The sequence below is a fragment of the Pseudophryne corroboree genome, chromosome 4, assembly GCF_028390025.1.
Source record: "Pseudophryne corroboree isolate aPseCor3 chromosome 4, aPseCor3.hap2, whole genome shotgun sequence".
In the NCBI taxonomy this organism is placed as follows: Eukaryota; Metazoa; Chordata; class Amphibia; order Anura; family Myobatrachidae; genus Pseudophryne; species Pseudophryne corroboree.
Window position 1 is genome coordinate 695,123,221 of NC_086447.1, and position 13,965 is coordinate 695,137,185.

The following is a 13,965-nucleotide window of genomic DNA, read 5'->3' on the forward strand; positions in this document are numbered from 1 at the left end:
GCTCCTACCTGACCCAGCGCCTCCTCAGATGTCTGTGATCCAGAGGGGGGAGACCCAGGGACTGTTATAGTTTAGTCACTCCCCCAGACTCAGGACAGAGTGAGAGGAGAACTCCCAACAGCTCCTAAACTAACAAACCTCACTCTGGAGGTGCTTGTTGCCGATACCAGGGACTAAGCACTTAAACTGAAAATAAAATAAAAGAACAGAAAACAAAGCCAGCTAAAAACCTAGGAGGAAGAAAAAATGTGCCTTCCTCCAAGGTACAAAAAACTAGACTGAGACTCTACTGGAGCTGGGAGGGGTTGGAGGGGGGAGGAGTCAGCTTTTAGCATTTTTTAGTGCCTAACCTCCATAGCCCACACTTTAACACAGAGGTCAGGACGCAGCTTCCCCCAGATGGATGATAGAGGAAATCTCACTACCGCCCAGCATGAGAAGCGCAGTTGAATGTTGCGAACATCCGCCCCCCCCATGTTTCCCCCCACAGCGGCCGCATATGACGTCACACGGCCACCCCTAAAATGGTCTGGACACGGCTGCGTTAGCCGGACCACTCCCCCCCTATCGCCGCCGACCCCCCTCCCCAACACCTGTCAATCACAGTGTGATTGCATCATGACGGGATGCGATCACATCATGACGGGATGCAATCGCACTGAGATGCCTGCGTACACGCAATGCAAGCGCTGCACATGCACAGATGGCCAATAATCAGCAGACAAAGTAACAGAGTGTCTTGCAATGAAGAACTCCTAAGATGAAAAATGTGTTTTATTAATATTAAAAAAAACGTATTATACATATAAAAATAGGTTGGGAAATGTCTTTCAGTTTGTGAAAGTGTGGTTATTAACAGAATAAATAAATATCTACCAGGTTGTACAATGCATGCTGCACAGTACACAAACTGTTCAGAAGGTCAGTCCAGGTTGCACAGATATTCATACACACCCTTGTGGTGGGCCTGCAGCATATGTGTACATGTATTATACAGACCACTGGATGATGCAAAGTGCATTTTCCAACAGTAGTCCACAGAAAATAGCCATTAGCGATAAGGTCCGGCTCACATTCAAGGTTACTAATGAAAATAGAAACAAAATATATTATAAAACAATATATTTTTCATAGTTTTATATGATTTCATATACAGTACATGACACCGAACAGACTGATTCTGATTTGGAAGTAAAGCAAAAAATTATATATATTATTCCATATACCTAAATAACAATTTTCTCTGTCCATACATGTAAATTTCCTTTTTTTAACTCAATATTTTTATTATAAGATTGCAAACATAATAAAAAGGACAGTACAAAAAATATTAGAGAGTAGTAAATAATAACAAAAATTGAAAGGAATGGAAGGATAAAAGCATGTTCCTAAGGATGTAATGGTCATGGTGGACCTACACATATTGAGGAAAGCATAAAGGACATGATAATAAAGCAGCCAATTGCACAACAGGTACCAGAAAAATCTAAGGGCTAGAGGTAGAACGTGGCAGGGCTAGGTGTAATAATAAATTATATTAATGCACTTCATTGTGGATAAATCTAACATGGGCTGAGCTCCTTCTAACCAATCAGAGTGGCTTGAGGGCCTAATTCAGACCTGATCACAGCAGCAACAATTTTCTCTAATGGGCAAAACCATATGCAGTGCAGGTGGAGCAGACATAACATGTGCAGAGAGAGTTAGATTTGGGTGGGGTATGTTCAAACTGAAATCTAACTTGCAGTGTAAAAATAAAGCAGTCAGTATTTACCCTGCACAGAAACTATATAACCCACCTAAATCTACTGTAACTCTCTCTGCAAATTTTATATCTGCCACACCTATACCCCCCTTAGTGTCCCGAATTGCAATATAGAAATGTTGGGAGATATGTTATAATTACTGAATGAATGACAGTGTGTTTGGTACCCATAAACCATGGCACTCAGGGTGACCGCATAGCTTCACCTAATGGTAGTGCCGGCCATGCTGATAAATAGTAACATAGTATTTGAAGTTGAATAGAGGCAAATTGCCCATCGTGTTCAACCTGTTTTAAGTTGTGATGATTCTACATACTTGCTAAATAATGTTTTATGACTAGTTAGCTACTATAACTCATGTTACCCCCGGATTAACCACGTTGATATTTTAAGTATTATAACCTTGGATAGCTTTTTCATTCAGAAATTTATCCATTCCTTTTTTAAATCCAATTACAGAGTCCGCCATTACCACCTTCCCTGGCAGGGAATTCCACATCCTGATTGCCCTAACAGTGAAGAATCCTTTCCTCCGTTGCCTTCGGAACTTTCTCTCCTCCAGTCGCTGCGAGTGCCCACGTGTCCTAAACTGTGTTCTTTTAATAAATAATTCCTCTGATAACTCTTTGTGATGTCCCTTTACATATTTGAAGATATTAATAATATCTCCTCTTAGGCGCCTCTTTTCTAGCGTATACATATTCAGCCTAGTAAGTCTTTCCTTATAGTCCAGTCCTTCTAGGCCTTTAATCAATTTAGTAGCTCGCCTTTGAACACTTTCGAGTTCACTGATGTCTTTTCTATACAATGGTGCCCAAAACTGAACACAATATTCCAGGTGCGGACGTACCAATGCCTTATACAGCGGCATGATTACATCCGAGTCCCTTGTCTCAATTCCCCTTTTTCTGCACGCTAGCACCTTACTTGCCTTCTTTACTGCGTTTTGACATTGTGTACGGTTATTAAGTCTATTATCAATGAATACCCCCAAATCTTTTTCCAATTTTGTTCCCCATTTAATATGTAGGATGCAAGTTTGTTTTTAGTCCCAAAATGCATAACCTTGCATTTGTCTGTATTGAACCTCATTTTCCATGTAGACGCCCAGAGTTCAAGTTTAGATAGATCATTCTGCAAGGACTCCACATCCAATTCTGAATTAATTACTTTACACAGTTTAGTATCATCTGCAAAGATTGACACTGTGCTTTCCAGGCCTATTTCTAGGTCATTGATAAATATGTTGAACAGTAGTGGTCCGAGTACGGACCCTTGTGGTATTCCGCTGACTACTGGGGACCAGGTTGAGGACTTCCCGTTGAACCACTACTCGCTGTACCCTGCTATCCAACCAGCTGCTTATCCATGTGCAAATAGTTTTTCCTAGGCCAATCTCCTTTAATTTGATCATCAGTCTCCTGTGAGGAACTGTATCGAAGGCTTTTGCAAAATCTAGGAAGATCACATCCACTGCTTTTCCTTGATCAAGATTATTGCTCACTTCCTCGCAGAAGCTAATTAAGTTAGTCTGACATGACCTGTCCCTCACAAACCCATGCTGGTTCTTGCTAATAATCCTAGCGGACTTTAGATACTCCTGTATGACGTCCCTTAGAATTCCTTCCAATATTTTCCCCACTATAGATGTTAAACTAACTGGTCTGTAGTTTCCCAGTAGATTTTTGGATCCCTTTTTAAATAATGGCACTACCTCAGCTATACGCCAATCCTTCGGTACCATGCCTGATCTAATTGAACTATTGAAAATCAAGTATAGGGGTCGTGCTAGTTGTGAACTAAGCTCCATAAGAACCCTCGGGTGAAGTCCATCAGGACCAGGTGATTTACTAATCTTAATTTTGCTTAGTCTCTCCCGGACTACTTCTTCGCTTAAACAAGTATCTAACCATGAATCATTACTGTCACAATTGTTATGCTCTACTCCCACCATCAGTTCTTCACTGGTGAATACTGATGAAAAGAATTTGTTCAGTATTTCTGCTTTTATTTCGTCATCATTTATCAGTTCTCCTAATTCATCTTTTAATGGACCTATATTCTCCATTTTTAACCTTTTACCGTTTATGTATTTAAAAAACTTTTTAGGATTGGTTTTACTCTCTATAGCGATTTGCTTTTCATTTTCCATTTTAGCTGCTCTTATTGCTTTTTTGCGTTTCTTATTACACTCCTTGTAATACTTGAAAGACTCCTCCTTTCCATTAGATTTAAATGCTTTGAAAGCCCGCTTTTTTTTATCCATTTCTGCCTTAACCTTCTTGTTAAGCCACATCGGTTTGAGTTTAATACTCCTGCGTTTACTGCCCATGGGAATAAAGTTATGAATATTGCTATCCAGCAACCCTTTTAAAACAACCCACATTTCCGAAGTGTTCTTGTTATTAAACAGAACCTCCCACTCTATGCCGTTAAGTGCACATCTAAGCATACTGAAATTAGCCTTCCTAAAGTTAAAAGTTTTGGTGGAACCCCTGTAGCTATGTTTCCTGAAACTGATGTCGAATGTGATCATATAGTGATCACTCTTACCCAAAGTTTCCCCAACTTTAATGTTTGATATAATGTCCACATTATTAGTAATTACTAGATCCAGGGTAGTTTTACCCCTAGTTGGGTCCTCGACTAATTGAGACAAGTAGTGATCCCTAAACATATTTAAGAACCTGCTGCCCCTCGCTTTAGCACATGAATCGTTACTCCAGTTTCTATCCGGGTAATTAAAATCCCCAATGACAAGGATGTCCCCCATTCCTGCAGCTGTTTTGATTTGCTGCAATAGTTGTTCTTCCTCATGTATGCTAACAATCCGGCTGTTTGTAGCACGTGCCTATGACTAGTTTTTTTGCATCAATTCCCCCACTTGAGATTTCTACCCATAGTGACTCCACATTATCGCCAGTCTGCTCATAGATAACCTCCTTTAGGTATGGTTTAAGTGATGGTTTAACATAAAGACATACACCTCCTCCTCCTCTTTTGTTAGCCCTATCCCTCCTAAAAAGAGAATACCCCTCCAAGTTAGCAACCCAGTCGTGAGAGTCATCCCACCATGTTTCCGTAATACCTATAATGTCATACTCAGCCTTTGATGCTAACAATTCCAATTCCCCCATTTTACCTGCTAGACTTCTTGCGTTTGCAAGCATACATTTTAGTTTATCGGTTCCTTTATTTGTTTGTTTTCCTAAAGATTTCACATCCTGGTTAACTAGTGCATCCGTAGAGTTACTGATACAGACTGTCCTTCTCGCTCCCTCTCCAACCCCACCGTACTTAGTATTGCCCACCTTACTTTTCTCTTTGGTCAACCCAATGTTCCCGTCTAAATTCACCGCCCTGACATAAGTATTTTCCCTTAAGTCCTGTACAACATTTTCTATAATCTGTAATGATGACACATAATTGTTATTATTTAATGCTTTAGCAATACCTTTCTTAACACCATTAATAGAACCCATGTAAATACCCTTACCGGCTGCACTTTCCCTCCCCCCTTTTCCACCCCCATTTATCTCACTACAACCATCCCTACTATACTCGCTGCATGACCCATAGTTTCTAGCTAAACCCTCCCCCCAGGCTCCTAGTTTAAAAGCTCCTCCAACCTACTAACCATCCTACCCCCAAGCACCGCAGCCCCTTCCTCATTCAGGTGCAATCCGTCCAGAGAAAAAAGATGGCGCCTGACTGAGAAGTCCGCCCAGTGTTCCAAGAACACAAACCCCTCTTTCCTACACCAGTCTCTGAGCCACACATTTACCTCCCGAATCTCCCTCTGTCTCCCTGGGCTAGTGCGTGGCACTGGTAATATTTCGGAGAAAATTACCTTAGATGTCCTTTTTTTTTCGTTTCTGGCCTAAGTCCCTATAATCTTTCTTAAGGACATCCCACCTACCACTAACTTTGTCGTTGGTGCCAACGTGCACCAAGACCGCCGGGTCTTTCCCAGCCCCTCCCAACAATCTATCTACCCAGTCCGCGATGTGCCGTACCCGAGCACCCGGGAGACAACAAACCGTACGGCGATCACGGTCCCGGTAGCAGATTGCCCTATCTACCTTCCTAATGATAGAGTCCCCTACCACCACCATCTGCCTGGGCGCCTCTCTAGCTTTCATCCCATCTGAGCCAGAGGGACCACTCCTCCGATTGCTAGAGTGAGCAGTCTCCTCCAGCTCCATCATTTTGTCGCTATCATCCACCGAATCTTTGTCCAATCGGGCAAATTTGTTCGGGTTTGATAGATCTGAGATGTCGTGCCTCCCCTTCGTGCTATATATAAAACTATACTAATAAAATGGTGTTTGACATTAAAGCAGCTATTTATTTTTATGCTCCAGGATAAAAATAAGAATTTACTTGCCGATAATTCTATTTCTCATAGTCCGTAGTGGATGCTGGGGACTCCGTAAGGACCATGGGGAATAGCGGCTCCGCAGGAGACTGGGCACATCTAAAGAAAGCTTTAGGACTATCTGGTGTGCACTGGCTCCTCCCCCTATGACCCTCCTCCAAGCCTCAGTTAGGATACTGTGCCCGGACGAGCGTACACAATAAGGAAGGATTTTGAATCCCGGGTAAGACTCATACCAGCCACACCGTATAACCTGTGATCTGAACCCAGTTAACAGCATGATAACAGAGGAGCCTCTGAAAGATGGCTCACAACAATAATAACCCGATTTTTGTAACAATAACTATGTACAAGTATTGCAGACAATCCGCACTTGGGATGGGCGCCCAGCATCCACTACGGACTATGAGAAATAGAATTATCGGCAAGTAAATTCTTATTTTCTCTAACGTCCTAAGTGGATGCTGGGGACTCCGTAAGGACCATGGGGATTATACCAAAGCTCCCAAACGGGCGGGAGAGTGCGGATGACTCTGCAGCACCAAATGAGAGAACTCCAGGTCCTCCTCAGCCAGGATATCAATTTTGTAGAATTTTACAAACGTATTTGCTCCTGACCAAGTAGCTGCTCAGCAAAGTTGTAAAGCCGAGACCCCTCGGGCAGCCGCCCAAGATGAGCCCACCTTCCTTGTGGAGTGGGCATTTACAGATTTTTGGCTGTGGCAGGCCTGCCACAGAATGTGCAAGCTGAATTGTACTACAAATCCAACGAGCAATAGTCTGCTTAGAAGCAGGAGCACTCAGCTTGTTGGGTGCATACAGGATAAACAGCGAGGCAGATTTCCTGACTCCAGCCGTCCTGGAAACATATATTTTCAGGGCACTGACAACGTCTAGCAACTTGGAGGCCTCCAAGTCCCTAGTAGCCGCAGGCACCACAAATAGGTTGGTTCAGGTGAAACGCTGAAACCACCTTGGGGAGAAACTGAGGACGAGTCCTCAATTCCGCCCTGTCCGAATGGAAAATCAGATAAGGGCTTTTTCAGGATAAAGCCGCCAATTCTGACACGCGCCTGGCCCAGGCCAGGGCCAACAGCATGACCACTTTTCATGTGAGATATTTTAACTCCACAGATTTAAGTGGTTCAAACCAATGTGACTTTTGGAACCCAAAACTACATTGAGATCCCAAAGTGCCACTGGAGGCACAAAAGGAGGCTGTATATGCAGTACCCCTTTTACAAACGTCTGAACTTCAGGGACTGAAGCTAGTTCTTTTTTGGAAGAAAATTGACAGGGCCGAAAATTGAACCTTAATGGACTTCAATTTCAGGCCCATAGACACTCCTGTTTGCAGGAAATGTAGGAATCGACCCAGTTGAATTTCCTCCGTCGGGCCTTACTGGCCTCGCACCACGCAACATATTTTCGCCAATTGCGGTGATAATGTTTTTGCGGTTACATCCTTCCTGGCTTTGATCAGGATAGGGATGACTTCATCCGGAATGCCTTTTTTCCTTCAGGATCCGGCATTCAACCGCCATGCCGTCAAACGCAGCCGCGGTAAGTCTTGGAACAGACAGGGTCCTTGCTGGAGCAGGTCCCTTCTTAGAGGTAGAGGCCACGGATCCTCCGTGAGCATCTCTTGAAGTTCCGGTTACCAAGTCCTTCTTGGCCAATCCGGAACCACGAATATAGTGTTTACTCCTCTCCATCTTATCAATCTCAGTACCTTGGGTATGAGAGGCAGAGGAGGGAACACATACCCTGACTGGTACACCCACGGTGTTACCAGAGCGTCTACAGCTTATTGCCTGAGGGTCCCTGGACCTGGCGCAATACCTGTCGAGTTTTTAATCATGTGGAAGACTTCTGGGTGAAGTCCCCACTCTCCCGGGTGGAGGTCGTGCTGAGGAAGTCTGCTTCCCAGTTGTCCACTCCCGGAATGAATACTGCTGACAGTGCTATCACATGATTTTCCGCCCAGCGAAGAATCCTTGCAGCTTCTGCCATTGCCCTCCTGCTTCTTGTGCCACCCTGTCTGTTTACGTGGGTGACTGCCGTGATGTTGTCCGACTGGATCAACACCGGCTGACCTTGAAGCAGAGGTCTTGCTAAGCTTAGAGCATTGTAAATGTCCCTTAGCTTCAGGATATTTATGTGAAGTGATGTCTCCAGGCTTGACCATAAGCCCTGGATATTCCTTCCCTGTGTGACTGCTCCCCAGCCTCGCAGGCTGGCATCCGTGGTCACCAGGACCCAGTCCTGAATGCCTAATCTGCGGCCCTCTAGAAGATGAGCACTCTGCAACCACCACAGGAGGGACACCCTTGTCCTTGGTGACAGGGTTATCCGCTGATGCATTTGAAGATGCGACCCGGACCAATTGTCCAGCAGGTCCCACTGGAAAGTTCTTGCGTGGAATCTGCCGAATGGGATTGCTTCGTAGGAAGCCACCATTTTACTCAGAACCCTTGTGCATTGATGCACTGAGACTTGGCTCGGTTTTAGGAGGTTTCTGACTAGCTCGGATAACTCCCTGGCTTTCTCCTCCGGGAGAAACACCTTTTTCTGGACTGTGTCCAGGATCATCCCTAGGAACAGAAGACACGTCGTCGGAACCAGGTGCGATTTTGGAATATTGAGAATCCAATCGTGCTGCCGCAACACTACCTGAGATAGTGCTACACCGACCTCCAACTGTTCCCTGGATCTTACCCTTATCAGGGAATTGTCCAAGTAAGGGATAACTAAAATTCACTTCCTTCGAAGGAATATCATTATTTCGGCCATTACCTTGGTAAAGACCCGGGGTGCCGTGGACCATCCATACGGCAGCGTCTGAACTGATAGTGACAGTTCTGTACCCTAAACCTGAGGTACCCTTGGTGAGAAGGGTAAATTATTGACATGAAGGTAAGCATCCTTGATATCCCGAGATATCATGTAGTCCCCTTCTTCCAGGTTCGCAATCACTGCTCTGAGTGACTCAATCTTGAATTTGAACCTCTGTATGTAAGTGTTCAAAGATTTTAGATTTAGAATCGGTCTCACCGAGCCGTCTGGCTTCGGTACCACAACAGTGTGGAATAATACCCCGTTCCCTGTTGCAGGAGGGGTATCTTGATTATCACCTGCTGGGAATACAGCTTGTGAATGGCTTCCAAAACTGTCTCCCTGTCAGAAGGAGACATCGGTAAAGCCGACTTTAGGAAACGGCGAGGGGGAGACGTCTCGAATTCTAATTTGTACCCCTGAGATATCACCTGAAGGATCCAGGGGTCTACTTGCGAGTGAGCCCACTGCGCGCTGAAATTCATTGAGACGGGCCCCCCACCGTGCCTGATTCTGCTTGTAAAGCCCCAGCGTATACTGAGGGCTTGGCAGAGGCGGGAGAGGGTTTCTGTTCCTGGGAACTGGCTGATTTCTGCAGCCTTTTTCCTCTCCCTCTGTCATGGGGCAGAAATGAGGAACCTTTTGCCCGCTTGTCCACGAAAAGACTGCGCCTGATAATACGGCGTCTTCTCATGTTGAGAGGCGACCTGGGGTACAAACGTGGAATTCCCAGCTGTTGCCGTGGCCACCAGGTCTGAAAGACCGACCCCAAATAACTCCTCTTAATAAAGCAATACTTCCAAATGCCGTTTGGAATACGCATCACCTGACCACTGACGTGTCCATAACCCTCTACTGGTAGAAATGGACAACGCGTTTAGACTTGATGCCAGGCGGCAATTATTCCGCTGTGCATCACGCATATATAGAAATGCATCTTTTAAATGCTCTATAGGCAAAAATATACTGTCCCTATCTAGGGTATCAATATTTTCAGTCAGGGAATCCGACCACGCCAACCCAGCACTGCACATCCAGGCTGAGGCGATTGCTGGTCGCAGTATAACACCAGTATGTGTGTAAATACCTTTTAGGATACCCTCCTGCTTTCTATCAGCAGGATCCTTAAGGGCGGCCGTCTCAGGCGAAGGTAGAGCCCTTACAAGCGTGTGAGCGCTTTATCCACCCTAGGGGGTGTTTCCCAACGCACCCTAACCTCTGGCGGGAAAGGATATAATGCCAATAACATTTAGAAATTATCAGTTGTTATCGGGGGAAACCCACGCATCATCACACACCTCATTTAATTTCTCAGATTCAGGAAAACTACAGGTAGTTTTTCCTCACCGAACATAATACCCCTTTTTTTGGTGGTACTCGTATTATCAGAAATGTGTAAAACATTTTTCATTGCCTCAATCATGTAACGTGTGGCCCTACTGGAAGTCACATTCGTCTCTTCACCGTCGACACTGGAGTCAGTATCCGTGTCGGCGTCTATATCTGCCATCTGAGGTAACGGGCGCTTTAGAGCCCCTGACGGCCTATGAGACGTCTGGACAGGCACAAGCTGAGTAGCCGGCTGTCTCATGTCAACCACTGTCTTTTATACAGAGCTGACACTGTCACGTAATTCCTTCCAACAGTTCATCCACACAGGTGTCGACCCCCTAGGGGGTGACATCACTATTACAGGCAATCTGCTCCGTCTCCACATCATTTTTCTCCTCATACATGTCGACACAAAAGTACCGACATACAGCACACACACAGGGAATGCTCTGATAGAGGACAGGACCCCACTAGCCCTTTGGGGAGACAGAGGGAGAGTTTGCCAGCACACACCAGAGCGCTATATATATACAGGGATAACCTTATATAAGTGTTTTTCCCCTTATAGCTGCTGTATAGTTAATACTGCGCCTAATTAGTGCCCCCCTCTCTTTTTTAACCCTTTCTGTAGTGTAGTGACTGCAGGGGAGAGACAGGGAGCTTCCCTCCAACGGAGCTGTGAGGGAAAATGGCGCCAGTGTGCTGAGGAGATAGGCTCCGCCCCCTTATCGGCGGCCTTATCCCCCGTTTTTCTATGTATTTTGGCAGGGGTTAAATGCATCCATATAGCCCAGGAGCTATATGTGATGCATTTTTTTGCCATCCAAGGTGTTTTTATTGCGTCTCAGGGCGCCCCCACCCAGCGCCCTGCACCCTCAGTGACCGAAGTGTGCTGAGAGCAATGGCGCACAGCTGCAGTGCTGTGCGCTACCTTGTTGAAGACAGGACGTCTTCTGCCGCCGATTTTCCGTACCTCTTCTGCCTTCTGGCTCTGTAAGGGGGCCGGCGGCGCGGCTCTGGGACCCATCCAAGCTGGGCCTGTGATCGTCCCTCTGGAGCTAATGTCCAGTAGCCTAAGAAGCCCAATCCACTCTGCACGCAGGTGAGTTCGCTTCTTCTCCCCTTAGTCCCTCGATGCAGTGAGCCTGTTGCCAGCAGGTCTCACTGAAAATAAAAAACCTAAACTAAAACTTTCACTAAGAAGCTCAGGAGAGCCCCTAGTGTGCACCCTTCTCGTTCGGGCACAGAGATCTAACTGAGGCTTGGAGGAGGGTCATAGGGAGAGGAGCCAGTGCACACCAGATAGTCCTAAAGCTTTCTTTAGATGTGCCCAGTCTCCTGCGGAGCCGCTATTCCCCATGGTCCTTACGGAGTCCCCAGCATCCACTTAGGACGTTAGAGAAAAGTGTTTTGGAGGGCACAGCCATAGGACTTAAACCTATGGAGCAAGTTGAAAACCAACTGATTGCTGTGGCCCAAATGCCATGTAAGACTTTCATTGTCTCATAGTAACCAACTGTATTCGCTTAGTAAGAAAAGATGATAGGATATGCTGTTTAGAACCTAAATGGACGAGTGATCTCTATACCATGGTGCCCATGCAGACAGCAGTGATACAGGCATCCTGCAGCCACCACATGACAATGATGCTGATAACATTCACAGTAACCTCTGAGCTGCTATGTTACTTCCCTGCATTGTTTCCAAGAGAAATTGCAGGTTATCATCTAATTTGTCTAATGCCCAAAGAGGCAACTGACAAATTAGCCCCCTACCAGTACCAATATTAAATGAGACTTTTCCTGATCTTAATTGGCAATATCCATCCCTTACACCCTGATCTGACTAGACAGCAAGGCAAGGCTCGTGATACATGGATGACTGATGTTGAGTCTACAAGCTGTCTTATAATGATATTCTAAGAATTCTAATTGTTTGCAGTTTGAGCAAATTAATGTTGCTTATATTCACTGTTAGTGGCGCTTACTGTAAAGTAATTCATTACCTCTTATTGCTTGGGTGTTTGAAGTAAGGACGAAAAGCGTGATGAGCTTGAAACACAGGGGTGTGTAATCATGTTCCCAAATGACAGCGGGAATCAGCAGGAGCTTCCCGTAACTGGACAGCAAAAGTGCTTTCAGAAGAAAAGCAAATTCGGACTTCAAAGTCTTGGGTCTTGCCAGAAATAAAACAATGAAGATTCCTGTGAGGTATGTTGCTTGTTCTATGGAGAAAATAAATATCCTATTGCCTGAATTCTGTTTCATCTTGCTCCTATGCATACAAGAATCATACAATGTGTTGAGTGTACACAACTTAGGGGACACTGTATTAACATGCCCCAAATCCCTGCGTAAGAAACATTCTGCATTGCTGCTTTTTATAGCAGCTAGGCAGGATACCTTAGTACTGAAAGGAGAGAGTAACCAGAGAGGAGTTATGGTAATTAACCTTTCCTGCAATCTCTGTCCTGTCTGTATCACATTAGCCTAGTGCTGATGCGATACGGAATGGCTCTTGGGCAGCCGGCATCGCACATGTGAAGAACCAGAGATCTCACTGCAAGCCGACGGTACATGCACGTGGCATCTGGCAGTGGAGGGACTGGTAAGTACCCACTATGCCAAGCAATGAAAAGCTCACTTTTTGGCACTTAGTAAGTCATGGTGGTGGCAATATTAACAGAAGCCAAAGATGCCAATGGAGTAAACAGGATTTTAATACCTACCGGTAAATCCTTTTCTATAAATCCGTAGAGGATGCTGGGGACACCAAAAGAACCATGGGATATAGACGGATCCGCAGGAGACACGGGCACTTTAAGACTTTCAAAGGGGCGTGACCTGGCTCCTCCCTCTATATCCCTCCCCAGACTCAGTTTGGAACTGTGCCCGGAGAGATGGACATTTTGAGGAAAGGACTTAACAAACAAGATGAGCATCATACCAGCTCACGCCATAAACATGCCGAATAACATGGCATTCAACTGAACACATGCCAACGGACATGAACAAAATTCAGCAACAAGCTGAAGAAACCATAACACAATATGTGTGTAACCAGAACTAAACTGCAGATACAGTACGCACTGGGACGGGCGCCCAACATCCTCTACGGACTTATAGAAAAGGATTTACCGGTAGGTATTAAAATCCAGTTTTCTATTACGTCCTTGAGGATGTTGGGGACACCAAAAGAACCATGGGATCATACCAAAGCTCTATAACGGGCAGGAGAGTGCGGACGACTCTGCAGCACCGATTGTCCAAACTTTAGGTCTTCATCGGCCAAGGTATCAAACTTGTAAAACTTAGCAAACATGTTTGACCCCGACCAAGTAGCTGCTCTGCAAAGTTGTAATGCCGAGACACCCCGGGCAGCCGCCCAGGACGAGCCCACCTTTCTAGTGGAATGGGCTCTTACCGATTTAGGTAACGGCAAACTTGCCGTGGAATGAGCCTGCTGAATCGTGTGACATATCCGGCGGGCAATGGTATGCTTGGAAGCAGGATACCCAAGTTTATGGGGAGCATATAGCACAAACAGAGACTCTGTTTTTCTAACTGGAGCCGTTCTGGCAACGTAAATATTTAAAGCTTTGACGACATCCAGAGACTTTTCCTCAGCCAAAGTGCCAGTAGCCACTGGCACCAC

The 13,965-nt window shown here is 45.4% G+C and overlaps 1 protein-coding gene across 9 annotated transcripts in view; it reads right to left on the bottom strand.

Moving 5' to 3' along the window:
* Positions 1-756: 756 nt before the first annotated feature.
* ARV1 (ARV1 homolog, fatty acid homeostasis modulator) overlaps positions 757-13,965 on the bottom strand; it is a 69,577-nt gene continuing 56,368 nt past the window's right edge. For all 9 annotated transcript variants that reach the window (XM_063917929.1, XM_063917924.1, XM_063917928.1 and 6 more), the window contains 2 exons: positions 12,317-12,535; positions 757-1,084 (listed from right to left, as the gene is read on the bottom strand). In XM_063917929.1, the coding sequence (XP_063773999.1) occupies positions 990-1,084; positions 12,317-12,535 (314 nt within the window). In that variant the 3' untranslated portion in view covers positions 757-989. The remainder of the gene's footprint in view (positions 1,085-12,316; positions 12,536-13,965) is intronic.